This window comes from Apis florea, unplaced genomic scaffold, assembly GCF_048593485.1.
Source record: "Apis florea isolate Af1SG1 unplaced genomic scaffold, ASM4859348v1 contig_2203_pilon, whole genome shotgun sequence".
Lineage (NCBI taxonomy): Eukaryota > Metazoa > Arthropoda > Insecta > Hymenoptera > Apidae > Apis > Apis florea.
This window is the reverse complement of record NW_028256543.1, coordinates 296,572-322,668: the sequence shown is the minus strand read 5'-3', so window position 1 is coordinate 322,668 and position 26,097 is coordinate 296,572. Positions and strand designations below refer to the sequence as shown.

Genomic DNA, 26,097 nt, shown 5'->3' with positions numbered 1-26,097 from the left:
GTAAAAAAAATATTCTAATAAAAAAATCTAATTTTATCATTTTACGATTTAAATCATGTTTTTATAAGTATTTTCTTTAATTAATTATTTAAATTTTTAGATCATGTAATTATTAATATATTTTTTATCGAAATTTTAGTTAGATAAAAAAATCTGTACATATTTAAATACAACAAAGAAAAAAAGTTCTTTAAATGTAAAATCTGCATTTTAGTTAGCATAATTACCGAGGACCAAACTAACATATATTTTTTACTATTCATTATATAACGTATAACGAAAATAAATTCTGTAACTTTTTCTTATATTTAGAATAATCTAATAAATATTATAAACAATAATTTATAATATTAATAAATAATAAAATGATCTATCATTTAATAAATGATAGAAAAAATTAACAATAATTATTATATAAAAACAATATAAAATAGTAAAATAAATATTTTAATGTAAATTTGATATAAAAAATCGAAATAATTTTTTTTTATGTTCGCTTTTTATTTAATCACAAAATTAATTTTTTATAAACTATAAATATAAGCACTTCATTTTGGTATAGACTTCACATTAGGTGGAATTATTCTTTGTAAATTTTCTATTTCCATCTTGTATTGTATATATGGAGCAATTTCCCATTCTATTCGAGTTTGTAAATCAATTGGTGTTATTCCTAAATCTTCCAAAGTTGGTAAAGCAGAATCTATTTTATCACTGATATGATGCTAAATGAAATTTAATGAATATATTTTCTATTTCTAAAATCAATGCATAATGATTTAAATGAATTAAAAATTTCAAATACACTTACACATTCTAATACTTCCCATAACATGTCTGTTGTAGGATGTACTGCATATATATATTCTCTAAGAGTAGTTTTTAACCAAGCATATGGATTATATTTCATGTCAACTATCTTTATGTTATTTTCGAAATATTTGAATTTTACATCAAACATCCATTTAACTAACTCATTTAATTTGTACTGTTTTGGTCTAAAATAAATATTTTAAATTTTTATCTTATGTATATAAAAAGTTTTAATAACATAACAATGTATAATACATACCCAACAAATTGGTAAGTTTTTCCGGCAGTATCAGAATTTCTTACGATCGCTACAATACCTGAAATTACATCATGAATAGATACTGGATGTTTTTCAGTTTTTTCTCCTTTATTCCATAGAGGTAATCTAAAAAATAAACATATCATTAATATTGTGATTTATATTTTTATATAATTTATAAACAATTATGTACTCATTTAAGATTAGCCTGTTTTGATCCATATAATGACTTATAAATTTATCCTTGTGTCCATATATAACTGATGGTCGAATTATAGTAGCTTCTGGAAATTCTTCTTTCACAGCAAGTTCTCCTTTCCATTTTGTTTTTAATATCTTTGAACTTTCTTTCAATATGATTGGCTAAAAAGAAAATAAGATTTGCATCATTATTAAAAGTCATTATTTTAAATAATATATCAAATCATTAGACATTAAAATTTATATAATAAAGTCATAAAAATAAGTGCTCAAAATTTTAATAAAAACAAAACAATTCTGAATATCACTTAATTAAATTTATGATCTTGATATATTTTTTCCATTAAGTATATTATTTTTTCCATTAAGATAATTAAATTAACTTACTGTAGGTTTTTCTTCCACATTCAAACATGACATATGAATGAAACGTTCTACATTACACTGCTTAGCAAGTTTAGCTAATGTTCTTGCTCCTTCTACATGTACATCTTCAAAACTAAAATTTCTTGTCTCATAATTTGAACCAATTAAGTTAATAACAACATTAGAATATTTTATGGTTCTGATTATAGATTCCTCATCTCTAAGATCAAATGGATGATAAAGAACTTGTCCAAGATCTCCACCTACTTTTAATTCTCGAATATGATAGTGATCGCATCTATGTGGAAGAATAAGCTGTAAAAAAATATTTAGCATAAATATAATTTCAATCTATAATTCAAAATACTAATAATATTTATATCTTGCCTGGGTTCCAATCTTTCCCAATCTAATACATAATGAAGATCCAATAAAACCACTACATCCAAATACTGTGCAAACTATGCCATTAAATGAGCTACGGCCACCAGTACCTCTTTTTAAGCTGGCTGTAGTAGGATTTTTAATAATTCTTGGTTCTGATGAGTAATTATTTTGTATCGCATAACTGACAGAATATATATTTTGATTTCCTATATATTGATTTAAATTAATATTGTTACATAATTATAATAAATACAGATGTATTTATAATATATATTATAAATAAATAATATATATTTTAGCATTGCAACAATTATATTATTATTATCGAAATATCATTGTAAATAAAATGATAAACAATTGAAATTAACAAACTTACTTGTCGTACGTATGACTTTAGGAATCCAAGCCGCCATGTTTATCATTTGCTATCTTGTAAATAATAGAGAGGTAAAAATACTTATATATATTCGTTTTATATAGGTTAATTTACGTAGATTAATAAATACTTTCAAACAAAAAATATTGTGAATATTCTATAAAAATTAAAAAGTCCAACAAAAATATTATATTTAAAAATGTTAATATAATTAAAAATAAAAATAATTGATATAGAATATATAAAAATTTGTATTAAATAATTGAATAAAAAATTATATAAAATTTATAATTTTGACTTATAATCCTCATTTTATTCATTCAATTTTAATTAAAATTTTAATATTATAATTATTGATTAATTGTTGATAATGTAATATATATATTGATTATAATTTTATATTAAAATTGCAATCATAAAATATTTTCAACAAGATTATAATTAACATTCATGTAACTTTTGTAATAATATTATAAGGTTAAAAAAATTGGGAAATACAATAAATATATCATATGCAAAATATAAATTTTATTCTACTTTCTTTTTTTGGTTATAAATTTTATTATATTGTAAAAACATATAATAATAAAGAATCCAAGAATAAATTATTCCTATAGCACAATATATTGAAATAAGTGCTAGAGGTAAAAATGGTAATGCTTCTCCAAATATTATTTTATGTATTATTGTTTCATATATTATTAATATTGGTAAAGTGAATACATATATATATTCATATGAAGAAAGTAAATCTAAATTGAATTTTTGACAGAAAGCTAAAAAAATTGCAATTATATATACCAAAAGTGACAAAATTTTTAATGGAGTTAAATTATTTAAATAAAGTAGAGGTAAAAGAGCAGTATGTCCAGCACTACTCAGAATTAAGTATATTCTAGCATCATTTTTGTTTGTTGTTGCCAATACACTAGAAAATATAAAACTTGTTTATAAAATTTTATTTCATTAGTTTTATTTTTTACTTACCACATTGGTATGATAGCAGTTAAAATAGCTTTTTCATGTACATGCCAACCAAATATGAAAGAACTTAAAGCACATAGAACTAAACATCGTACAAATTGTTTTGAATTTGTAAAATATTCTTTTTTATATAATAAACAGTACAATGCAGGCTGTAATTTATATAATTTTTTAATATATAAAAATATAATAATATATTAATATATTATTAAATACTAATAAATAAACAATTTGATATTTACCATCATTGAAAAAATGGTTAATAAAAATGTTATAATTGGAGTAGGAGTTGGTAAAACTAAGAATGATTGTTCTTGAACTAAACCAGCTGTCATTACTGCTAACCTAGTAACTTTTAGCCATTTTAATTTTTTTAAAATTAAAAATATTATTTTATCTATAGCTATATATAATGTCCAAACATTTGCTGCCCAATATGCATGTACTAATCCTCTTTTGAATGGAAATAACCTTGAAATTACCTAAGATAATTATAATCAATAAAGAAAAAGATAATATCATATGCAATATAATTATTTACCTGAGATAATTGTGAAACAAATGGACCAAATGAAATTATCAAAGTAATAAAAACTATGCCTCCAAGTATGAACAAACGTTTAAAAAATGAGCCATCGTTCATACAATATGATCTAAGTAACCATACTATAAACACTGGTGCAACATATAAATAAATGTGTTTTAAATTTAATAACAAGGCAAAGCACAATGTTCCATATAAAATAGACATCTAAAAAATAAGTTGTTTAATTCTTTTATCAAAATAAAATATTTTTGTTTACATACCTGTTTATTTATTTTAGAAACATTTGCAATAGCAAGTAGAAAAATACCAAGTAAGAACCCATTATATTGAAAATGTACATGATCTACTATCAACAATCCCATATTGCATAAAGAAAAAACTATGAACATAACATATTCATCAAAAGTACTGCAAAATACTTTTCCAATTCTAGAATTTAATATAAAATGAACTCTAAAAATATACATATATCTTTCATATGTTATTACTATTAAAAACTTACTCTTTAACTCCATAAGTAAATACTAAATCTAAAATTATAACAGACCCTCTTTGAAAAAGTATAGTATTAAATGATGCATAATTCAGATTTTCCACTTTCAGCATGTCATGATCTATAAATCTTGCAATATGACTGAGAAAATATTCAAACCATGCAAATAATGGTGGATAATCTAAAGTCCATTGTGAATTAGTATTCACATACCATTCTTTTAATGGTAAATTATGTGTTATAGCAAGCCAGTTTCGATGTACTTCAAAATCCGTAGAACGACTAAAAATCAAATAGTATAAATAAACTCAAATTATTACAAAAAAAGTACAAACTGTAATAAATATATAGTACATAAATGCTTAATAATTTGTTTAAATGTATAAAAAATCATACTATATGGGAATTAGAAGTATTTTAAAACATGTGACGAGAATTAATACATAAAATATAATTTTGTTTATATTTCTTTCTTCTAATATAGAATTTATCTTTTTCGTCCTTTTTAATACAGAATTATTTTTATTATTTTTATTATTCGTAATATTCATTATTAATAAAAAGTATTTTACGTGGTATTTTTTAGAAAGTTCGAAAAATTAGCTATTATCCAATATTACCAACGTAGATATTATTAATATTTCCTTTATAGTAAATTTATCTAGTAAATTTAATTTTGTAAAGATAAATAGGGAATAATAGGGTTAAAAAAATTTACTAGACTATACATAATTTTTTCTACAAAAAATAATTCCATTATTATTTAATTTATAACATTAATTTGTTATTAAATATTTTCTTAATTTTACTATTTTACAATATAACTTAAAATATAAAAAGAAAAACTCTCGTATTATAATCAAAATGCAATTTCACAATATTTAATCCTTTAAGTACCAAAGTAAAAAAAAATGAACAAATCAATAATAATTTTTAAAAAACATTTTAAATTTCTATATATGAATATTTAAATAATATGAATATTAAATTTATAATATAAATCAAAAACAGAATATAATTTGTCACTTAAAACATTTATACAAATACTATATAAACTTGGCACTAAAAGGATTAAAAAAATTTTTTTCTGATATTTCTGCTAATTTTCATATAATTACTATACTATATTATTATAGTGTTTTTTATTCTTTTTAACAAATTTTAAAAAAATATTAATGAAATATGTACATCAGTCAGTTGCAGTAATTAAAGACTGCGCTTCTAGTAAGCTTTTTGTTGCAAGAATGGAGTTATTCATGATTGGTGTGCTTACTATATTTCCTGACTTTTTGTTTGAAAATGGATAAAAACTATCAATATTCATATGAACGGAATAACTATTTGATTTACCAGTAGGTGAGCCACAATTGTCGTTTATATTCATTTTCAGTTGATTTACATCGTTCTGTAGCAATCTTGCATAAAGTTCAATATGATTCTCTCCGCCATTATGTATCTCCAATGTTGGTATCCATCGAAAATAACATTGAGTCCATAATTCTAGATTTGCAATATTATACAAGGGTTTTATCACAAATTTTTCTTTAGAATCCATTTCACGGGGATTATAAAAAGGATTATAAAATAATAAAATATCTTGATCACTAAATTGTTCCCTCCAATCCCATACGCTCCTAAGAACAAGTGGCTTTTCTGGATCCTAAAAAAAATATTATTTAAATGTTAATATTTAAATATCATTTTTCTTAAGATTTAGATTTTGATTAGAAAATCATTATATATATTTAAATACTTAAATATTTAAATAAATTACCGTAGCTGCCGCAATTCGATCTTTCTCGCAATTAAAAATAAATGTATCGAAAATAGAAACATGAGCAGCATCCCACAAAGTAGTTAAATATGTCTCCGTAAATTCGAATTCCCCAGGAAATTGTTGACTCAATTGCCAAATACAATCAAGATATAAAAGAAGCAATGGAGACTACAAAAATAACAAATAATAAAATAATAATTGCTAATTTATAAGTAATTAAAATTGAGTTAAATTAATATACCTTCTCTGAAGTTTTCTTAGAAATATGGCCTAATCTATCACAAAACGGATGGCCACTAGCAACCCATTCCTTTTGTAAAAGAGATTGGAATCCGTTTATAGTTCGAAAATAAGGATCAAGTAATAATTGAACTAAGCTCGATATAATGCAACAAAGATCTGTACCAGCACCTTCTAAAAATTAATTTTATTAAAATGATATTAAAAAGTAAATTATATTATATTGTTACCTTGTAATATAACAGAAACTCCTGAATGAAGATGCTCACAGGCTTCAACAGCTTTCTGCAAACAGTATGATACATACTTTAACCATTTTGTATTTTCTACTAACGAATAAAAATTATTATCTTGTAACCAAAACTGCCGAATATTTTCTGAAATGAATAATGAATATTTATAATATTATTCGAATAAGTTATGATTTTAAAATAATAATGATAAATTTAATTTACCTGGTGAACATAAACAAGCAAATTTTGAAAATGCTATAGCTATTAACTTTATACTAATGCCTTTATTCAACTCTAAAACAATTGGTGGCGATTTCTCAGGATGACTTTTACGAACATTTTCAAACATTATATTTTCTTGTATTCTACTGGTAACTAACGGTGAAAGTTCGGACATTTTTACTAATGCTGCACCATGCGCATTCGACCAAGACCAAATTGGTGGACGGTTGCCTTGAAAGCGCTTAGCTGCATCCATTAACTGACTATCACTAATTGAAGCTGGTATAATTATATATCGAGATAAGCTGTAAAAATACTTTACATTATTATATATTATTTTAGATATAGTAAAGTATTTAATAATTATTTGCATTTACCTACGACAAAGTTTAAAATCCTTATTAACAGTAGATAATCTCCAGAATTTTCTGAATTTCTCATTACATATGGTACGTTCTAATTCATTGTACCAATCTGAGATATCTTGGAATAAACGAACAGCTTTATCTAGACTACTATAATATGCTTCTCTGAAATCAAATAAAAGAAGAATAAATAATTTTTTAGCTTTTAATATTAATATGAAATATTTTTATTTTATATTTATTCAAATCACTAACTGATAATCATAAGCAAAAAGTAATTGGTGTCTGCTAGGAAAAGCATGATGCAGTAATGCTTGTAGAAGATTCTTTCCATCTCCAATAGGTGAAAATTTAAAAGAAAAAGACCATGTTCGTAAATTCTAAAATCCATAACATATTTTTTAATAAAAACAAATATATAGAAAGAATAATATATTATCTATAACATTTATAAATAATTACTTTACAAATAATAAATATTCCTTTTATTTTAGATGGTACAATATTTCCAGGTGTTAATTTTCTTTTTTTATCTCCTATAGTTACATAAATATCTTCTATATTTGTTAAACATGTGTCCATATATCCATAAAGATGATTCTGTTGACGAGCCACATCCTATAAATAAAATATTCTATATTTATGTTTTATATATTGTTTTATATACAATAATTAAAAGAAAATTATGATTATTCAATTATTCAATATATTTATTAGAATATTTTGTAAATATTATAATATTTATTTACTTCTCCATTTGTGTCATCAGTTGTAACAAAAGTGAGTTTAAAATTTGTAACAGATAGAATGCCAGATGTTCCTTGATTTAAATCACTAACAGGTGAGAACATAAGAACATTTTCTGCTTTGGTGATGAAGATTTCACCAGGTAACAACTTAATATTATTCTCGGATAATGAATTACGTCGACTAGAACCTAGCGGCTACATATAATTTATTAAACCATTATTTAATTCAATAATTAGAAATATAAACAATTTTATAAATACCAAATTAAAATATTTATTATTTAAAATTAAGGTTATGTTTGAATGTTTACATAAAAATACATTTGATAATTACCTGCATCTCGTGTTCCTCCAGACCAACGTAACTTATGAAATTATTGCAGCTTTTACTTTCCATCGCAAACGTTTAAACGATTGCTGTTGATTAACAAGAATTATAACTATAGACATTAAAATCCGTTCGGTACACGATTTTGCACGTTATTAGTTTTCTTTTAATCTCATTCTTGTCTAATCATGCGAATTATTATTTTCAATTAAAGACATTGTGTTTTTGAATGAAGAATTTATTTTTTAATGCGAAACAAAATTATAATATAACCTCTTGTTTGAACCATCCTGAATAATTTTTTTTGCAGTTTCTTTTTTGTCTGATGTTTTTGAGTTCATTCATTGCTCATAGTCCTACTTGTATTTGTCACTGCACATATTCACAACATGTAACGTGGACTTATGACACTATCTAATTTAAAATTAAAATATTTTTTACAGATTGACATAAAAAAAGTAAAAAAGATTAAATATTCATTAATTAAACAGTAATTTAAAATTAAAATTATCTAGTTTAAAATTAAAATATTTTTTATAGAAATAAAATTGAAAAAAGTAAAAAAGATTAAATATTTATTAATTAAACATATGTTTTAATATTACAAAAATTACAATTTATTTTTATTAAAATTTTTTTTTATTAATTTTCAATTTTATTCAATTTTTTCACATTAATTTTGTTATAATTAATCATATTCAATAACGTTTAAATCAAAACTTTTACTTCTATTTTTTAAATGAACTTCAGCAATTTTAAAAAATTGAGGTCTTTGTAAAAGATTATAAGCAAGAGACATTAAATTCAATGCTTTACTTTGAACAAAAGAAATACCACTAGAAAATAAATCGTGGCCTAATTCCAAAACTGTGCCAAAATCACATTCATCAGCTGCAATTGTTGCCAATCGTATTATTTCTTCTAATTTTGACATTGATTTTTTTCTAACTTCAGGTATTGAAGCATATTCTATTTCTTTTAAAAGTTTTTGTAATTCATCTATAATAAAAATAGTAGATTAAATTACAATATATTTAATTAGATTGATAATAACTTACTGTCAGTTATAGCCAAATCTCTATATCCTAATTGAGTTTTTTTATTATAAGGCACTACAATGCCAGCTTTATGAAAGGTTCTTGTAACAATCTTCTTTTCTCTGTCTTGCATATTTGCTGTTTTTTTTTCTAAAGTTATTTTCTTTTCTTTTGCAAAACTTTTAAGCTTTTGATGCAACATAGTTATACGTATCTTTTCAAATGGAGTGGCTAATTTCAATTTCTCTTCAAAATAAACACTGTAAATAAAAAAATTATATAAATATTTATATAATCTATATAAAGTAAGTAAATTATTATTTTAAAATTAATATTATTTTATTAAAACTTTTATTACTTACTCTAATGTACCAAATATATTTTCTGCAACAGGCTCAATTATACAATTTATAGCTGCTTTATTTTTTGCTACAAATACAGGATGTTCTGAAATATCATCTCGCCAATATCCAAAATGCAAACCATCTTTATTATTATCTTTGATAATTGTCTATAAAAAAAATTTTATAATTAATAACATGATTAATAAAATAATATAATATTTTCTTACTTGAAATTCTGGTGGATCATAATAATATCTCCAATGCTTTAACAATACTTCTTTATTTTCAACTTTAGCATTCATGAATCCTTTTCTAAATATATCATAAGGTCCTACCAGTTGTAAATGAAAATAATTTAATGCATTTAAAGGATCATTTTCACAAATATTTTTACAGAATTCATAAAGCTGAAAAAAATCTTCTGGCATTTCCGTAAAGAACAAATGAGAAATAATTATTTTTGCATTATTTGGAATTTCTTTTAAAATTATATCATTTTCAATATTAATTTTATCACAATCTAATAGTGATGCAATGGTAATTAGATTATTTGTATTTTTTATAGATTCTATATGATTTAAATCTTCTGATTGTTTGATAACTTCACAAAATATATCATTATTTTTAATAATATTATTTTTCACAGTAGTTGCAATACTATGCAAATCTTCATTGATTATTTCATTTTCCTCTTTCTTTATTTTCTTTTTTTGAAAATTATTTGATGTTTCATTATTGTCTTTCTTTTTTCTTTTTTTTCTTATTTCTGAATGTTTTGCATTTTTTTTCTTTTCCTATATATTTTTAATAAAAAAATATAATTATCATATAGATAATAAAATATATCTATTTTTTCATAAATTAATATTGAAAATATTAATATATAATAATATAATATTGATATGAATAATATGCAAATATTTAATTAATAAAATATGTGTCCAAGTATGTATAATAAGTACAAACTATGTGTCTAATACATTAAATTTAAATACATTTATATAATTATATAAAACTTAAATACAAATTTTACAAACAATACAGACAATAGACAGAACACTTTAATATTTTTACCGTTTCTTTTGTAGGTGGATGTTTATATTTTTCAAGATGAATTGCATTTCTTTGATAACATTTAGTCCCATATCGACACGGAATTCGTCTATCTTCTCTATAAATTCTAAATTGCTCTTCTTTATCGTTTGACATTCTTTTATGATTAAATCTAATATAAAAAAAATGAAGAAACAGTTACTGAACAGGAAGTTAATGAAATTATATCTATTATTTATTATAACTTTTAATTTCATTTTAATTTCAATAGATTTTTAATTTCTATTATTGTGATTTTTTTTATTTTTTATGAATCGAAATAGTTTATAAATTAAAAATCATTTTATTCGAAATTTAAAAATTAACATTATAAATTAGATATGATTTTGTAATTTTCATTAATACTATCTATTATAAATAGGTAATAAAATAAATTAATAAATAATATAAAAATTTTCTTTTTAAAAATAATTTCTATTTATTTATTTTTTTCTATTAGATCAAAATTAATTTTACATATATAAGCTGGTCTAAATAAAATATTATAAATTGTTTTCTAATACTCTCTCGGAAATCAATGAAGATATCAATTTTATCTTTTCCTTAATTCAAGAAATAAAAAGATATTAGAAATGCATTATTTTAAAATTTAAAGATTGTTTTAATAATTAATTTTTTATCTTATTTCTTCTTGAAATATTACACTATAAATATAATTTCGTTAAAAATATATATTTCGCTATAATTCTGAATGTACAATAAAAAAGAATAATTTAAATGTGTAATTATTTAAATGTGATTTACTTTGATAAAAATTATTCCAATAATAAAAGAATAACGGCAGATTTAAAAAAGTCTGAAAGATTTTTCCTTTTTTCTCTTAATTTTCTATTATCTCTATTTTCGTAACTTTCTTAATTCTATCTAGAAATTATAAATTTCTAGATAGAATTAAGAAAGTTAAATAGAATATTTATATAAGTTAAAAAAAATAAATACATTTATTTATTTTTACATTTATATAATTATATCACACAATATTTTTTTAAAAAATTATCTTAAAAAAATTTGTTGCACATTGCAAATGATTAACTTTAGTATATTATTTAAATGAAGAAAAAATAAAATCAATATTTTCATTAATTTTCAAGAAAATAGCTTGTAATACATTATTTGAACCATTCTTCATATATCAAATTTTTGTAAATAAATTGAAAAATAAATTAATTAAAAATTATTTATAACATATGCACAGATAAATTTCTTATTTTTTTATATATATTTTTATATAATATTTTATTATGAAATATTTTTACTTTATTCTGTATTATTTAAATAGAAAGATTAACTTATAAAATTAAATATAATTATTTTTATAGGTTATGTAGTTATTCAATTATATAACTATATTATCATTTAAATAATTAAAGTAAACTTAGGAATATTTTTAACAAAAATTTAAATTTTACATATATTATTTAATATTATAATACATACATATATATATATATGTATGTATTTAAAATGAAATTACACAATTTTGAAATATTATCGAAATATTACAACGAAATATCTATATCGTGGCTCCATCATACGGATGAATTCAAGATTTTCTGATGATTTTCCCAAGGGAAAGCGATAGTTTTCTTGCTGAACAAATTTTCTCTGCGTCTGCCGCGTAACTCAACAATGGAGTTTATGTTACAGTGTCAGCGCGTGAGATTTTATAATTTTACTTAAAATTCTAGATGATATAACAAACTTAATAAACGCATCTGTTTTCTTCAAGAAATCATCAATCATCAAAGAAATTTATAAAACACTTGCTTTTCTTCCACGAAAAAATGTTCGTTTTCGTATAACGCCAAAAGATTACGTGGATATCATAATGGTACGTAACCTGATGTATTAACTTCATTTATAAAAGAAATTTGATTATTAATAAGTAATACAATATTTTCAAATATAAATAACAATTTTATAACAATATTTTCTTTATTTTTATAAATTCACATTTATATCAGTAAAAATTTATTGATAATTTCATTGATAAATATATATGAATATGTAGATTTTAATTATTAATAATGTAAACATTTTTATTATAAATTAAATATTTCAGATGAGGTGACACCTGGTCCTGCCATGCGGAACAGGTCAGTCACTGTTATTTTCGGCTCTCTTGTTCTGTGGGGCTTGATTACATATTTTTTGATTTCTAATCAACCAGTGTCTAAAGAACGGGATATAGTAAGTCAATAAATTAGAAGAATATGTGAAATTATTACAATTAAATGGTATTTTATTTTTAGGCTAGAATATCAAATCAAATTAGTAAATTGGAAAGAAGAGTGAAACAAGAAATAGCATTAAATCAGGAACTTCTTGAAGATATTAAAGAAGATAAACAACAAAAAAGTATGGTGTAATTTTTTTTCAAAGTATAACACAACTGTTAATTGAATTTAATTTTTAAACATTTAATTTATAATTCTTAATTTTTTTGAAACAGAAAAAGTTGATATTATAAATGCAAATGCAGATAAAAAACAAAAAGATATAAATCATGTGAATCAAGACAACATTTTTCTTGAAAAAGTAAAAACAGATATAGAAAAAAACAATAAAAATGCTCAGCAAATACAAATAAACTCTTTGTATTCAGTAAGTATTCTAATATAATAATCTATATATAATAATCTAAATATAATAATAATTAAAAATAGTTAAAAAAATTTAATAATTTAATAATAATAATTTTACTGTTTTTATTTTTAATAGAGTGAAACTTCTTATAATGTTCCTATGAAAGGAAAGTTACTAGATGGATCTCCAATAATAGCAATTTTGGTGTTTTCTTGTAATCGTATTACTGTACAAAGATGTCTAGATCAATTGATCAAACATAGACCCAGTATAGAACAATTTCCAATTATTGTCTCAGAAGATTGTCAACATCGACAAACTGCTGAAGTTATTGCTAGATATGGAAATCAAATAATACATATACAAGTACTATATATATATATTTTTTTCTTTTTCTAATAATTCTAAATTAGAATAAAATAGTTATAATATAAAATATGCTTCAGCAACCTGATCAATCGGATATTGAAGTACCTCCAAAAGAGAAAAAATTCAAAGGATATTTCAAAATTGCACGTCATTATGGATGGGCTCTTAATTATGTATTCTTTCAACTTAGATATGATACTGTGATAATAGTTGAAGGTATATTATATTTTTATATTTATAATTATTTCTTTCTACTAAATTGTGCTAAAGTGCTTCATTGAATTTATTTTTTATTTAGATGATTTGGACATTGCCCCAGATTTTTTTGAATATTTTTTGGGCACATATCCTTTATTAATATCTGATAATTCTCTATGGTGCGTGTCTGCGTGGAATGATAATGGTAAAGCTGGTTTAGTTGATGAAAAAGCAGCAGATGTATTATATAGAACAGACTTTTTTCCTGGATTAGGCTGGATGTTAACGCGTCAATTATGGACAGAACTCTCACCGAAATGGCCCAAAGCGTGAGAGAAAATTTTTACATATTATTACATATACTTATTTTTAAGTTCATAAACTGATTTATTTATTTTAATAGATATTGGGATGATTGGATAAGACAGCCTGAACAACGTCGAAATAGAGCTTGTATTCGACCAGAAATATCTAGAACTAGAACATTTGGAAAAACAGGAGTGAGCAAGTATGTGTGTATTTAAATTAATATTAAATTTAAATTACAATTAAGTAAAAAAAACAAATTATTTTATTTAATAATTATTTAATAAAAATAATAATTATTTTATAAAAAAACAAAGATTTTATATTTAATTGATATATTATTTGCAGTGGAATGTTTTATGAAAGGCATTTAAAATATATCAAGCTAAACACTGAATTTGTGTATTTCACAAAAATGAATTTAACTTATTTATTAAAAGTAAGAAAAATGCTGTAATTGTGTTTAGTAATAATTTTGACTTGATTATGCAAAATTATATAAGACTAAAAATGATATTTATTTAAAATAAAATTTTTAGGACAATTATGATATAAATTTCGTTAATGAAGTATACCAATCGACGGTAGTAAGTTTTTCAGAATTAAAAAATGGAAAAGTTGTGGCACCTGGTGCTGTACGAATTCCTTACTATTCTAGACAAGCATATAAAAATACTGCTAAACAATTTGGATTAATGGATGATTTTAGGGTAATTATTACAATTCTATAAAAAAGTTTATATTATTATTTAAATTAATCAGAGGTAATTTTTATTATAAATTCATTTTGGAATAAATTGATGGAAATCTAAAAAGATAAAAATTTTGGATTGTGTTAAAAAAAATTTCATGCAATCATATTGTAGCATATTATATTAATAAAAGCTATTGATATATTTATTTAAGATCTTGTTATATTGTAGATTATTATTATATTTGTATTATCTTACAATAAAACAATTTTTAGATTTAATATAATTAATTTTTTGTAGAGTGGTGTACCAAGAACTGGCTATCGTGGAGTGGTTACATTCTTTTATAAAGAAAGACGAGTACATTTAGCACCTAGTGCAAATTGGAATGGTTATGATATAACATGGAGCTAACAGAAGATTCAATATTATATTAGATATAAACAACTAATTGCTTCCAAAATGTTGATTGAAATTGAATGAATATTTTAATTATATTGAAAATACGTGACATGAACATTTATTAGTTATAAAATATTATTACAAGTCGAATTTGTATCAACGAATTCATAAAGAATAACTATTGCTTGTAATTTTTCTTGTAGAAAATTCCACAGTGAAATTTGAATAAGCATTGTTATGTAATAAGAAATTTGCATAGTGCCTCAAAACTCATACCCACCGTTTGTATAAAAAGTGCAATGCGAATTATGATATACAGAAAAACTACTTCGAATATGAACTTAAAAATGTTAAATATGATAGAGTAGTATTCCAGAATATCGTGTTTATAGACTATTGGATACTGAATTGTGCAAACTGACTGATAAAAAGGATTTAGATTATTCGTGCAATCTGGTTTTCAGTTTTTTTTTATTTTATAAATCTAAGTTGAGTTTATTATTATATTTTATTTAATAAATATAGTTTATTAATAATATAGTAATTTAGAAAATTTAAAACTTTTGAATTTGATTCAGTTGATTTTTAATAAATTATATTTCATTCTATTTAATTAGAAACAATGATTATCTATTATTGTATTATTATATTACACGAACAATCTAAAATCTTCTTACTGTGTACATAATGTTTATATTATATCAGATGTATATAATTTAAAAAATCCAATGTTTTGCTAAAATTTCTTTTTGTTTATTTTTGAAGTATGTAAAATATTATTTTCAAATAATATTCAAAAATCAAGAAACAAAAATATGACTTTATTGAATTGTTTTAAATATCATTGAAAAAAATTTTAATGAAAAACATATAAAACATGTATAAAATAAATTAATCATTCCTATCTTTTAATTTCTTTATAATGTAATTATAAGAAAATAATTTATTACATAAATATTAAAACAATTATATATGAATACTAATGTTATAATGAGCTTTGCTCTTATAATTTGAATATATTTTAACAAAATATAATGATTCATAAATGAAGTATTTTGTTTACTACTTGTTAGATTTATAAAAGGAAATTGTTTGAATTATTAATTATAGCTTGATATAACTTGTATATTGTATTTATATAAAAATATAATTTTTAATTTTGAATTAATAAATTTGTAATATCATTTATAAACAAAAATGCAAAAATTTATAATTTATAAAAAACTCATTTAATTTTCAATGTATGTATTATGTTTACTTGTATTTATTCACAATTTTATACAGAACAAATACATATTATATGACAATTGTTCTTTTAAGTTTGTAGTATATTTTAACTAAAAAAACTTGTAACAATACTAACAAACATTAGATATTAAAACCTTGACGTCCTTGATATTTTGAAGGAGGATATGGTGGAGCTACTGGCTCAGGTACTTTATCTGGATATTCTGTCTTCTCTTTTGATGGTTTTGGTCTTGGTGAATCATGTACTTTAGCTTCACAAAAATATCCAAATGGTGGTCGTTCTAAATTCAAATTCTTTTTCATACAATCATCAAATATTTTTCTGGTTTTTCTGCAACTAATTATTATAAAACTACTATAAAAAAGAATTTAAAGGAAATTTATTTTTTTATAATAATTTTTCTCTTTTTCTTTTTTTTTAGATTTATAAAAATTTTTAAAAACTTATGATTAATAATTAAGATTTTAAACATTAATTATAAAGTTTTATATAAAAAGTCTTTTAATCAACATCAAATGATAAAGATAAATTTGTAATATTATGAACATACTGTTTATCATTGCTCCCTGTTGCAGATGTTTCTACAACACAATTTACATGTGCTTCAAATTCATTTTGGCAGTGTTTCTTGATATCTTGCAATCCCTCTAATGCACATTTAGTTACATCTTTTCCTTCTTTTAAACATTTACGAGGATCTTTTAATTCATATCTACATAACATAAATTCCTAAAAATACAATGTTATTTTGATTAAAAATAAATAATTTTTCATTTATATATTTAGAATGATTCAGAATAAATGAAATATTATAAAATATTCTAAAATAAGAATAATAATTTCATTTTTTATTATCATTAATTCATTCAATAATATCTATTAAGATTACATAATCTTTAAATGTATGAGATTAAAATCAAATAAAATATTTAAAAATCAAAATAAAAAATTTAAAAAAATACACATACATTGTTAAACCATTCGCATCTTTTTCCAAGAAATACAGCAGCAGCATGAATATATGGCCAACTGATGTTTATTTCTTGAGTATTTAATTCTTCGTCCGAAGGAAGCTGAAAATTTTTCGTAACAACCATATCTCACTTTATTAATATCACAACTAAATAACAATTAAATAACGATACTATTGCTTCATTAATTGAATATAATTATAAAGACAAGAATTTAGATTTTAAAACTTCAGCTCGAAACACATAACTTTATATTAGAATTAAAGTTTTGTTACAAGACAAGGTACTTTTAGCACATAATTAGTAGCGCCATCTCTTCAAAAAAGTACGGACAATAAAATGGAATTAATCATTTTTGATTAGTAAATGTAATAATATTATAAATTAGAGTGAGAATAAATAAGAGTATTTTATAGAAAGATATATAAGATTCTTATATCTAGTTCATGATTTCTTTATAAAAGTATAAGAATTATTTTATTTGTGACAAGTGTAAGAATTATATTCAATTCAATCACAAATGTTGATAAAGTTAGATTTTAAAAATACTTAAAATCTTTCATTCTTTCATAAATATATATATTAAAACGATATATAATTTGAATTCACAGATCTTTTATTTATAAACAGATACATGGATTTTTTGAAAACGAAAAGATAAAATAAATCATCCAAAAAATATAGGTAATAGAGTTAGAAATTAAATAATAAGAGAAAGATAAATATAAGGTGAGAATTGACCATCAGCGCTATCTATTTTATCTCTTTTAGAGATATTAATTACATTCAATTATTTTTTATATTAATAATTTTTTGATTTACATAGTTCGATATTTTTTTATAGAAAATATCAAAATATATCAACTTTAGTTAATGATAAAAAAATGATAGCTTCTATTCTAAATATGTATAAAATATATATTTAGAATAATTAATAATTCTAGAATTAAATAAACTATGAAAAAATGATTACTTATTAAAAAAAAAAACTGTATAAAAAAAACTATAATAATAGTAAATATGCAAAAAATAAATATAATATCACAAAAATTCCTATCCCGAAATTTCTGGAAGAATTTTGCGTGTTATTTGAATTATATTCTAAATATAATACATAACTGAAATTTTTTAGCATCAAATTTTTGATCAAATTTTCGACTTTTTATTAAGAGAATCTAACTGAGATAACTAAATTTTTAACATTTGACATAACTGAAAATTTTAATATTTCAATTTTATTTAAAGCCGAATTGGTAAAAATATTAAAAATGATATTAAATTTTATTAAAAAATTAAAAAATTAAAAAATAATTTAATTACTAAAAATTTTCAAGCACTTATTTAGAATTTTTAGTAAATTTAAAAATTTTATATTAAGAGAATATAACGCAAAAAAGTCGGTGTCAACAATTTTTATTTATATTTTATTTACATTTATTTATAACATTATAGAATACTTAAATACTTATTTATCTTTATTAAACTACTTACTTTTTTTTTTATATTTTTTATTTTTTTTAATTTTATATTTTGTCTAATTTTAAAAATATTTATTTTTTACTTATATATCTTTTAAAGTTGTCACAATTATGATGTTAAGTATTTTTTTATAATTTATTTAATTGTCAAGGAATTTAGAAACAGAATGAATCACTTCATTTTGTTTAAAATATTTTGTTTGTTTTTGAAAATATTAAATAATTTTTCAGATAAAAATTTTTTATTAACTTTTTTTGTTATCATCAGAAGACATAAAAGGAGCTGCAAAAATCAATAATGCATTAGTTGACAAAGGTCAACATTCTCTATAAAAAAAAAAAAAGTATTATATTATGTATTTTGAATGCAAAAAAAAAAAAAATTAATTCTATTCTTAAAAAAATTTCTCCTAATCATATTAAAAGAAACGATGTAAATATAAATAATTATGTCAAAAATGAGAAATGAATAAAATAAAAATAATTTTTTCTCTATAATATAAAGGGTTCATTTTGGCAACTTGAGCAAGTGAGGAAGCAGAGCGAGGAGAAATAGGATATCTAAAAAATGCATAATTTCATAGACGACACATGATGACAGTAATCGTTTAGAATATATTTACAAGAGCAGTACAAAGAATAACGCGATATTACACGTACATATTTCTTGTTACGTACACTAACAAGTAATTAGTAAGCAGGTGAACAGTTTAATTATTAATCGAGGCACGTGACAATAAGGCATTTCTACAAAGGACAAAATACGATCGTGCATATATAAGATATTTTGTTGTTTTATGCATTGTTTATTTGTTACTAAAAATCTCTAGATTTCAAAGCTCTTTATTTGTATTTGAGAATGATTCGTGACTTTTGTATCACATAATTCTTTTAAAAAATTACCAGAATTGTATATGTCTTATCAATGATTACTTCAATATGCATATTTTTATTAAAAAATATTTTTAACAATATGAAATGTTTCTACAAAAGTTTTATTTTTTTTTCTAAAATCATAATTAATTTAATTTTTTTTTCAATTTTATATAAATTTCTCTTTTAAAACTTCAAAACCTATAAATAATATATTTTCATAAAATATTTTGTTCTGTAATTAATAACAATACGATTAAAACAATAATAATCATTAAAGAATTATATTAAAATTTCATTTTATTTTTAAAAGGCATAAGTAGCAAATATGTTCAAGATGAGTTCTATAATTGGAATATCCTGTACCAATATTAAATTATTATCAATATTTGAGGTTTTTTAATATTATTATCGAATAAAATTCATATTATAATTATGATCAATAAAAATAATCTTGAAAAACATATTTCAGTTACTTTCTAATTATTTTAATTCTTTCCAAAATTATTATTTTTATTTTGTAATGAAATTAAATAAAAAATGACAGCAATACTAATATACTGTAACTCTAACATAATTTTTCTGCGCAACATTTAAAAACATATATATATATATATATAGAGTACATATAAACGAAATAGAATCACAATAAGCAGTACTGATCTTACATATACACGATCGTATAAATTACATTAGTGGACGTCACAATGAAAGTTGTGTTAGTACGTCGGTGCAAAAAATGCGTATTTGTGTGTTATTTATCGCTTCTTTGCGTGTTTCTTATATTCATTACACAATAGTATACATACATTGTTCGTTAAGAATGTGTTCGTGTATATATGCGTATGTATACATGTGCACAGTTTACAAATATGGTAGAAAGATTTATAGTTAGAAAATCAATTATAAATTGAAAGAGAGTTTTGAGATCAAGAAGTATCGAAATTAGATGATTGAGCGACATCCAACAGGTATGGATTGTACACACAGTAATATGATTTCAACATTGCGGTGCGATATTTTACATAAAGAGTATGCATGAATTTCTGTTAACAGAGAAACAGAAAGAAAAAAAGAAGAGTATAAAAAATTTTTAAAAGAAAATTAAAAAAAAAGTAATAAAATAAATAAAAAATATTGCATTTAAATTTTTTTAAATTTGACTTTTTTTAGAAGAGTTTTTTTTTATAATTATTTAGCATAAATACATAATATTTTTATAAGTAATTTGCATATGTTCATTTTTCAGACATGACTGGGAATGTCAAACAATGAAATACACATATATATATTCTAAATAGGAAAAAACATTCATGAAGTCGATAGTCAAAAAATCGAGAATAAACGAAATGTGATCACAAATTAAAAAGAATTTACACCACAATGTTAGTCACATTTTACCAAACATTATTTATTAGAACGTGTGCGAATTTTACTTTTTGTTTTTTATTCTACGATAAATGACAAAGAAAAAAATCATAAATGTTATATACTTTTTAATGACATCTTTTTAAAATTTTTTATAAAATTCGGACACGTTTAGTAGTTCAATAAAGACGTACAATTTACATAATAGATAATTTTTCTATCAGTAATATATGTCATTGGATTGTAACATATGAAATATATATTTTTTATTGAATTAATTAGAATTTAGAAAAAGAACTATTCCGTTTTAAGTTCAATGTAAAAATTAAAGGAAAATTTTCAATTAAAATTTTTGTTTACATTAAAAAAAAATATATAAAATAAATATGTGTGTTACAATCCATTAAGAGAAGACAATGAAACAAACAAATAATATTTTTGTACGTATATCAATCATTTTGTAAACAGAAAATCAATAACTTAAATCCCACACATACCTCTCAACATTATATCCGGTATCGAAGAAATTCAAGTTCGAATTTGAACCAATTCTGTTTCTATAAAATTTCGTTTTTTCCTTATATATTAGAAAAATATTTAATTACCAATTATATTATTTCTGTGCTTATCAAAAAATCAAAAATATAATGTTTGTGCAAAAAATAAATCAGTTGATTAATGCAATCGATTTAGAAAAAAATCACCACCGAATAAAAACGATTATCATGATTTATGCAAATCAATTGTTTAAAGATCACTTACGAATATAAAATATAAAAGTAGAGTCAAGAAATATTACACGTTTAAGATTTCTAACAAATAAAAAAAATATTCGTAATAAATTAAATTTACAAAAAATAGATTAGACTGTACAAATTATGTTACAATTCATAAAATACTTTTAATTTGCTTTTAACAGATTATATAGTAGTAGATGTTGTAACAACATTCTTGAAGCACGTGCTATATTTCTTTCTCATATAAATAAAACATTGGATAAAATTCTTTCTATATTCTCTCAATATTTTATTTTTTTTTTTTTTAGATTTTTCTGTATTCAATATTTTCAAAATTTTTCAACATTCTATAAAAAATATTACATCAAAAAAAAAAAAAAAGAAAAAATTTCGTTAAATTTTCAGACAATAATAATCTAATTATTTAAGCTTATATTATTTATAAATTATTAATTATGTATTATTATTTTTCTATCTTAAATCTTGAAATTCTAATTAGTCTTATGCTCGACAGATCAATTGATTCGTACATGCTTGAATGTCACTTAAATAAAATGTTGCCAAATATAAAAACGAAAATATATTCTATAGGAAACATGATAACATTACGCTGATACACTGAAATATGATCATGTTTACAATATTCCATTCATGCGCGCGTATGTTTGCATGTATATTTCTATAATTAAAAACGTGTCTATATACGTTTGTATAACGTGTATGTATGATAAAATGTATGTTTGAGAATTTGGGAGGGAGGAAGATATGTGAAGAAAATCTCAAAATAATTCATTTTAACTTCCGCTAAATTCAGAAGAAAATTATTATACTGACCGAACAATAGAAGATATGGTTATTACGATCATTCATTATTAGCAATAATAATAATAATAATAATAATAATATTAATAATAATAATAATAAAAATAATAATAATAATAATAATGATGACGATGATGATAATAATAATAATAATAGTAATGGTAATAATAATAATAACAATAATAATAACAACAGTAGTAGTAATAATAGTAGCAGTAGTAGTAGTAGTAGTAGTAGTATATAGTAGTAGTAGTAGTAGTAGTAGTAGTAGTAGTAGTAGTAGTAGTAGTAATAGTAGTAGTAGTAGTAGTAATAGTAGTAGTAGTAGTAGTATAGTAGTAGTAGTAGTAGTAGTAATAGTAGTAGTAGTAGTAGTAGTAGTAGTAATAGTAGTAGTAGTAGTAGTAGTAGTAGTAGCAGTAGTAGTAGCAGTAGTAGTAGTAGTAGTAGTAGTAGTAGTAGTAGTAGTAATAATAATAATAATAATAATAATAATAATAATAATAATAATAATAATAATAATAATAATAATAATAATAATAATGATGATGATGATGATGATGATGATGATGATGATGATGATGATGATGATGATGATGATGATAATAAATAGTAATTGTAATAATAAAAATAGTAGATAGTAATGATCAATCGATAACGATAAATGATGGATCTTTAAAGGGATTCATGATAATTATTATTCTTCATATACTGTATTGACAATAATATAACATGTAACAACGACCGGATATGTCGAGCACCAACGAAATAACGTTTAAACGTATTAGTTATCGGGTAATTGCAAGCATTTTCAAATTTTTATTAATTCTGCTATTTCTTTTTTATCAATATTGAATATGGTCAAATTATGTTAATTAATATGTCAAGGAACTGAAAATAACGAATATTTGCGAATATTTCAAAGTGAAGCCATATTTTTTCTTTAAAAATATCTATTAAAAATTTTTTAAAAATTTAATTATAAAAAGAAAATAAAGTTATTTTAAGCATATATTTTTAACTAATTCAATAATAATAAATATTTTATAATAGAATTTATTAAATTTATATCTATTTGAATTGTGTTATTATTTTTTAGTTTTTTATCCTTATATATTAAAAATTTCTTTTTATATGAATAATGTTAAGAAGAAAAAAGTAACTTGCATGTGCCCGATTTTTATGCGACAATTGCCGGTACCATTTTTATACAGGTGTGTCCATTATTGTACCATCCTCGGCATGAGTCATTTTTGACGTGCATTATTAATGAATAAACAAAACGAACAAGTATATATTCTTCCATAATAGAATCCTCTCGCAAATTTTTATGGACATATAATGGTCTTGATAACAACGTATTTAACGAATTACAAATTCCGACCAATTCGAATCTTTGGTACTTACAGAATGTTATCAGAAGAAACATCAAAAAAAAAAAAAAGAAAGAAAAAGGAATAAAAAGGATGAACAAAAGTTGAGAAAAAAGAACATACATGCAAAACGAATTAATTTCTCTCTTTGTCACGAAATGACATTGTTACAAATTATAAGAGAAAAAAAAAAAAAAAAAAACAATAATAACAAATAAATAAAAAAAACTACTTTCGTTTCTGTCTTCGTAGATTTATCACTGTCTACTTAAATGCACAACATTATAATACGTCATAATATATTTTTTCTGCTTTTTTTCTGTTTGTCTGTTTAATAATAAGATCTATATAGCACGTTACGCGGTTAATTTTAACTTCAGTATAATTACATATACAATGTTTGTTATTCTCTCTATTGTTAAAATCTTTTATACATTTCTTTTCTTTTTTTCTTTCTTACTTTTTTCTTCATTGTACCCTGCGCTCAATGTTGAAATGGGCCGCTCTTTTTTTTTTTTTTTTTTGTTAACAGTACAACGTAAAGATTTTCATGTTTTTCCGTTTTTTTTTATGTATATATATATATATCGTACAAATAACAGCATATCGCTATGTAATAGTATTTAAAAAGTATATTAATAATTATCATACACACACGTATGATACATTCCGTGTGTCTCAAAACAACTAATCGATCAATCGATTAATTGAAAGATGAAAATGAGAATTCCTTTGAATCAAGGATCATTATGTTATATATGTATATATATGTATATATATGTATATATATATATATATATAACACACACATATATTTTTTATTCCTTCTATCTTTCTAATATATTTTTTCTTTTTTTTATTTTTATATATTAGAAAGATAATTTTGAAAAAAAATAATATCGATTGATCGATTAGACGAGAAATTTCGATAATAAACACGGTCGATGGTAAACAATAAAATGGCGGTATTCTTGAGTTTTTATCTTTAAAAATGTGATGCTACGTGGCTTTACAGATATGTTCAGTATTTTTAAATTTACTTTTACATACGTATATATATATACATATATATCTTATGTATATTATTAAATTTTATCATTAGATTCACTTTTATTCTGCAATGAAAACAGTTGTGGCTAGTACATTTATATCTTCACGTTAATTAGTTCATTTTTCCATTTCTTCTAACATTATTTTCTTGTTATCTATTCCTTTTTTAATCAATCACACCGTTACATTTTCTCAAAAAGTGATACTTGTACCATGTATTATGTTCTTGATCATATTATTATATATTTATATATATATATATATGTATATATATATATATATACACTCATGTCGATTTCATTTTGTTTTAATTCAAGTTACAATATTTATTTATCGGATACTCGATTCGATTTTTTACAATCGATCTACATATAAAGAACAATCAAAAGAGAAGAAGATATTTTATGATAATTTGAGATCGTAAAAAAATAAAATAAATATCTTGAATTTTAAAAATTTTTAAATATTTTTTTTTCTTAGCATTATTTATTTTATCATTAAGAATCATGTTTTATGGATAAGCTCGGTTGTATTACAAAATATTGTAATACTACTTTTTATATTTTTATGTAATATTTTACAAGAAAAGCTATGAAAATTTATGTTCGATCTTTTATTTTTTCTTTCATTTTAAATGATAAATAAATAATATTTATTTAAGAAGAGTCTTACTTTCTATAAGTTGATCAAAAAATTGTACGATGCCTTTTCTCAGTTTTATAATTTTTTGCAGAATAAATAGATCATTTCGTAATATTATGAATAAAAAGGATTGTTTATTAAAAATCG

General features: G+C 21.8%; 6 protein-coding genes across 14 annotated transcripts; 1 reads left to right on the top strand and 5 right to left on the bottom strand.

Moving 5' to 3' along the window:
• Positions 1 to 480: 480 nt before the first annotated feature.
• Positions 481 to 3,054, bottom strand: ND-39 (NADH:ubiquinone oxidoreductase subunit 39). Its single transcript, XM_031917616.2, has 7 exons — positions 2,403 to 3,054; positions 2,027 to 2,232; positions 1,661 to 1,954; positions 1,266 to 1,435; positions 1,073 to 1,198; positions 812 to 998; positions 481 to 725 (listed from the first exon to the last, which is right to left on the bottom strand). The coding sequence occupies exons 1-7, from the start codon at positions 2,446 to 2,448 to the stop codon at positions 549 to 551; spliced, it is 1,206 nt and encodes a 401-aa protein (XP_031773476.1). The 5' UTR covers positions 2,449 to 3,054; the 3' UTR covers positions 481 to 548.
• xit (ALG6/ALG8 family glucosyltransferase xit) lies at positions 2,909 to 5,079 on the bottom strand. Of its 2 annotated transcripts, none has more exons than XM_012488839.3 (7): positions 4,823 to 5,079; positions 4,436 to 4,708; positions 4,194 to 4,362; positions 3,928 to 4,137; positions 3,629 to 3,868; positions 3,390 to 3,538; positions 2,909 to 3,330 (listed from the first exon to the last, which is right to left on the bottom strand). In XM_012488839.3, the coding sequence occupies exons 1-7, from the start codon at positions 4,975 to 4,977 to the stop codon at positions 2,931 to 2,933; spliced, it is 1,596 nt and encodes a 531-aa protein (XP_012344293.2). In that variant the 5' UTR covers positions 4,978 to 5,079; the 3' UTR covers positions 2,909 to 2,930. The 2 variants fall into 2 exon arrangements, with proteins under 2 accessions (XP_012344293.2, XP_086773658.1); XM_086917532.1 differs by having other exon boundaries at positions 4,194 to 4,386; positions 4,823 to 5,050.
• Positions 5,080 to 5,158: 79 nt separating this feature from the next.
• On the bottom strand, positions 5,159 to 9,213 carry LOC100871464 (myotubularin-related protein 10-B). 2 transcript variants are annotated; one of them, XM_012488837.3, is made up of 10 exons: positions 8,347 to 9,213; positions 8,013 to 8,207; positions 7,726 to 7,881; positions 7,519 to 7,643; positions 7,276 to 7,428; positions 6,899 to 7,203; positions 6,674 to 6,820; positions 6,445 to 6,617; positions 6,201 to 6,371; positions 5,159 to 6,086 (listed from the first exon to the last, which is right to left on the bottom strand). In XM_012488837.3, exons 1-10 carry the CDS (start codon positions 8,407 to 8,409, stop codon positions 5,616 to 5,618), a joined length of 1,959 nt encoding a protein of 652 aa, XP_012344291.1. In that variant the 5' UTR covers positions 8,410 to 9,213; the 3' UTR covers positions 5,159 to 5,615. The 2 variants fall into 2 exon arrangements, with proteins under 2 accessions (XP_012344291.1, XP_086773657.1); XM_086917531.1 differs by lacking the exon at positions 8,013 to 8,207 and having other exon boundaries at positions 8,347 to 8,644.
• Positions 8,899 to 12,488, bottom strand: Hpf1 (Histone PARylation factor 1). Of its 7 annotated transcripts, none has more exons than XM_086917542.1 (6): positions 12,338 to 12,488; positions 10,796 to 10,946; positions 9,949 to 10,515; positions 9,740 to 9,888; positions 9,399 to 9,637; positions 8,899 to 9,339 (listed from the first exon to the last, which is right to left on the bottom strand). In XM_086917542.1, exons 2-6 carry the CDS (start codon positions 10,928 to 10,930, stop codon positions 9,029 to 9,031), a joined length of 1,401 nt encoding a protein of 466 aa, XP_086773668.1. In that variant the 5' UTR covers positions 10,931 to 10,946; positions 12,338 to 12,488; the 3' UTR covers positions 8,899 to 9,028. The 7 variants fall into 7 exon arrangements, with proteins under 7 accessions (XP_086773668.1, XP_086773667.1, XP_086773666.1 ...); XM_086917541.1 differs by having other exon boundaries at positions 12,272 to 12,441; XM_086917540.1 differs by having other exon boundaries at positions 11,943 to 12,379.
• Mgat1 (alpha-1,3-mannosyl-glycoprotein 2-beta-N-acetylglucosaminyltransferase) lies at positions 12,441 to 16,703 on the top strand. Its single transcript, XM_012488844.2, has 11 exons — positions 12,441 to 12,665; positions 12,897 to 13,024; positions 13,087 to 13,192; positions 13,287 to 13,438; positions 13,556 to 13,786; positions 13,867 to 14,005; positions 14,088 to 14,316; positions 14,391 to 14,495; positions 14,642 to 14,732; positions 14,833 to 15,003; positions 15,286 to 16,703. Exons 2-11 carry the CDS (start codon positions 12,920 to 12,922, stop codon positions 15,397 to 15,399), a joined length of 1,443 nt encoding a protein of 480 aa, XP_012344298.1. The 5' UTR covers positions 12,441 to 12,665; positions 12,897 to 12,919; the 3' UTR covers positions 15,400 to 16,703.
• On the bottom strand, positions 16,616 to 17,843 carry ND-19 (NADH dehydrogenase [ubiquinone] 1 alpha subcomplex subunit 8). Its single transcript, XM_003695325.4, has 3 exons — positions 17,605 to 17,843; positions 17,187 to 17,365; positions 16,616 to 16,972 (listed from the first exon to the last, which is right to left on the bottom strand). Exons 1-3 carry the CDS (start codon positions 17,731 to 17,733, stop codon positions 16,756 to 16,758), a joined length of 525 nt encoding a protein of 174 aa, XP_003695373.1. The 5' UTR covers positions 17,734 to 17,843; the 3' UTR covers positions 16,616 to 16,755.
• Between the last annotated feature and the right edge of the window lie 8,254 nt (positions 17,844 to 26,097).

Coding starts and splice junctions, on each gene's coding strand:
- xit (XM_086917532.1), bottom strand. CDS start 4,977: ATGAATATTACGAATAATAAAAATAATAAAAATAATTCTGTATTAAAA. Junction 4,387..4,435: donor TTTACTTATGGAGTTAAAGA/GTAAGTTTTTAA, acceptor GTATATTTTTAG/AGTTCATTTTATATTAAATT. Junction 3,331..3,389: donor ACTGCTATCATACCAATGTG/GTAAGTAAAAAA, acceptor TATATTTTCTAG/TGTATTGGCAACAACAAACA.
- Hpf1 (XM_086917540.1), bottom strand. Junction 9,638..9,739: donor AATATATTTGGTACATTAGA/GTAAGTAATAAA, acceptor TTTTATTTACAG/TGTTTATTTTGAAGAGAAAT. Junction 9,340..9,398: donor AGATTTGGCTATAACTGACA/GTAAGTTATTAT, acceptor TTTTTATTATAG/ATGAATTACAAAAACTTTTA.
- LOC100871464 (XM_012488837.3), bottom strand. CDS start 8,409: ATGGAAAGTAAAAGCTGCAATAATTTCATAAGTTACGTTGGTCTGGAG. Junction 7,882..8,012: donor CTGATGACACAAATGGAGAA/GTAAATAAATAT, acceptor TTTTATTTATAG/GATGTGGCTCGTCAACAGAA. Junction 7,204..7,275: donor GATTTTAAACTTTGTCGTAG/GTAAATGCAAAT, acceptor GTATTTTTACAG/CTTATCTCGATATATAATTA.
- ND-39 (XM_031917616.2), bottom strand. CDS start 2,448: ATGATAAACATGGCGGCTTGGATTCCTAAAGTCATACGTACGACAA. Junction 1,955..2,026: donor TGGGAAAGATTGGAACCCAG/GCAAGATATAAA, acceptor ATTTTTTTACAG/CTTATTCTTCCACATAGATG. Junction 1,199..1,265: donor AACAGGCTAATCTTAAATGA/GTACATAATTGT, acceptor TTTATTTTTTAG/ATTACCTCTATGGAATAAAG.
- Mgat1 (XM_012488844.2), top strand. CDS start 12,920: ATGCGGAACAGGTCAGTCACTGTTATTTTCGGCTCTCTTGTTCTGTGG. Junction 13,439..13,555: donor AAATAAACTCTTTGTATTCA/GTAAGTATTCTA, acceptor TATTTTTAATAG/AGTGAAACTTCTTATAATGT. Junction 14,317..14,390: donor TCACCGAAATGGCCCAAAGC/GTGAGAGAAAAT, acceptor TTATTTTAATAG/ATATTGGGATGATTGGATAA.
- ND-19 (XM_003695325.4), bottom strand. CDS start 17,733: ATGGTTGTTACGAAAAATTTTCAGCTTCCTTCGGACGAAGAATTAAAT. Junction 17,366..17,604: donor GATGCGAATGGTTTAACAAT/GTATGTGTATTT, acceptor TTGTATTTTTAG/GAATTTATGTTATGTAGATA. Junction 16,973..17,186: donor ACAGGGAGCAATGATAAACA/GTATGTTCATAA, acceptor TATAATAATTAG/TTGCAGAAAAACCAGAAAAA.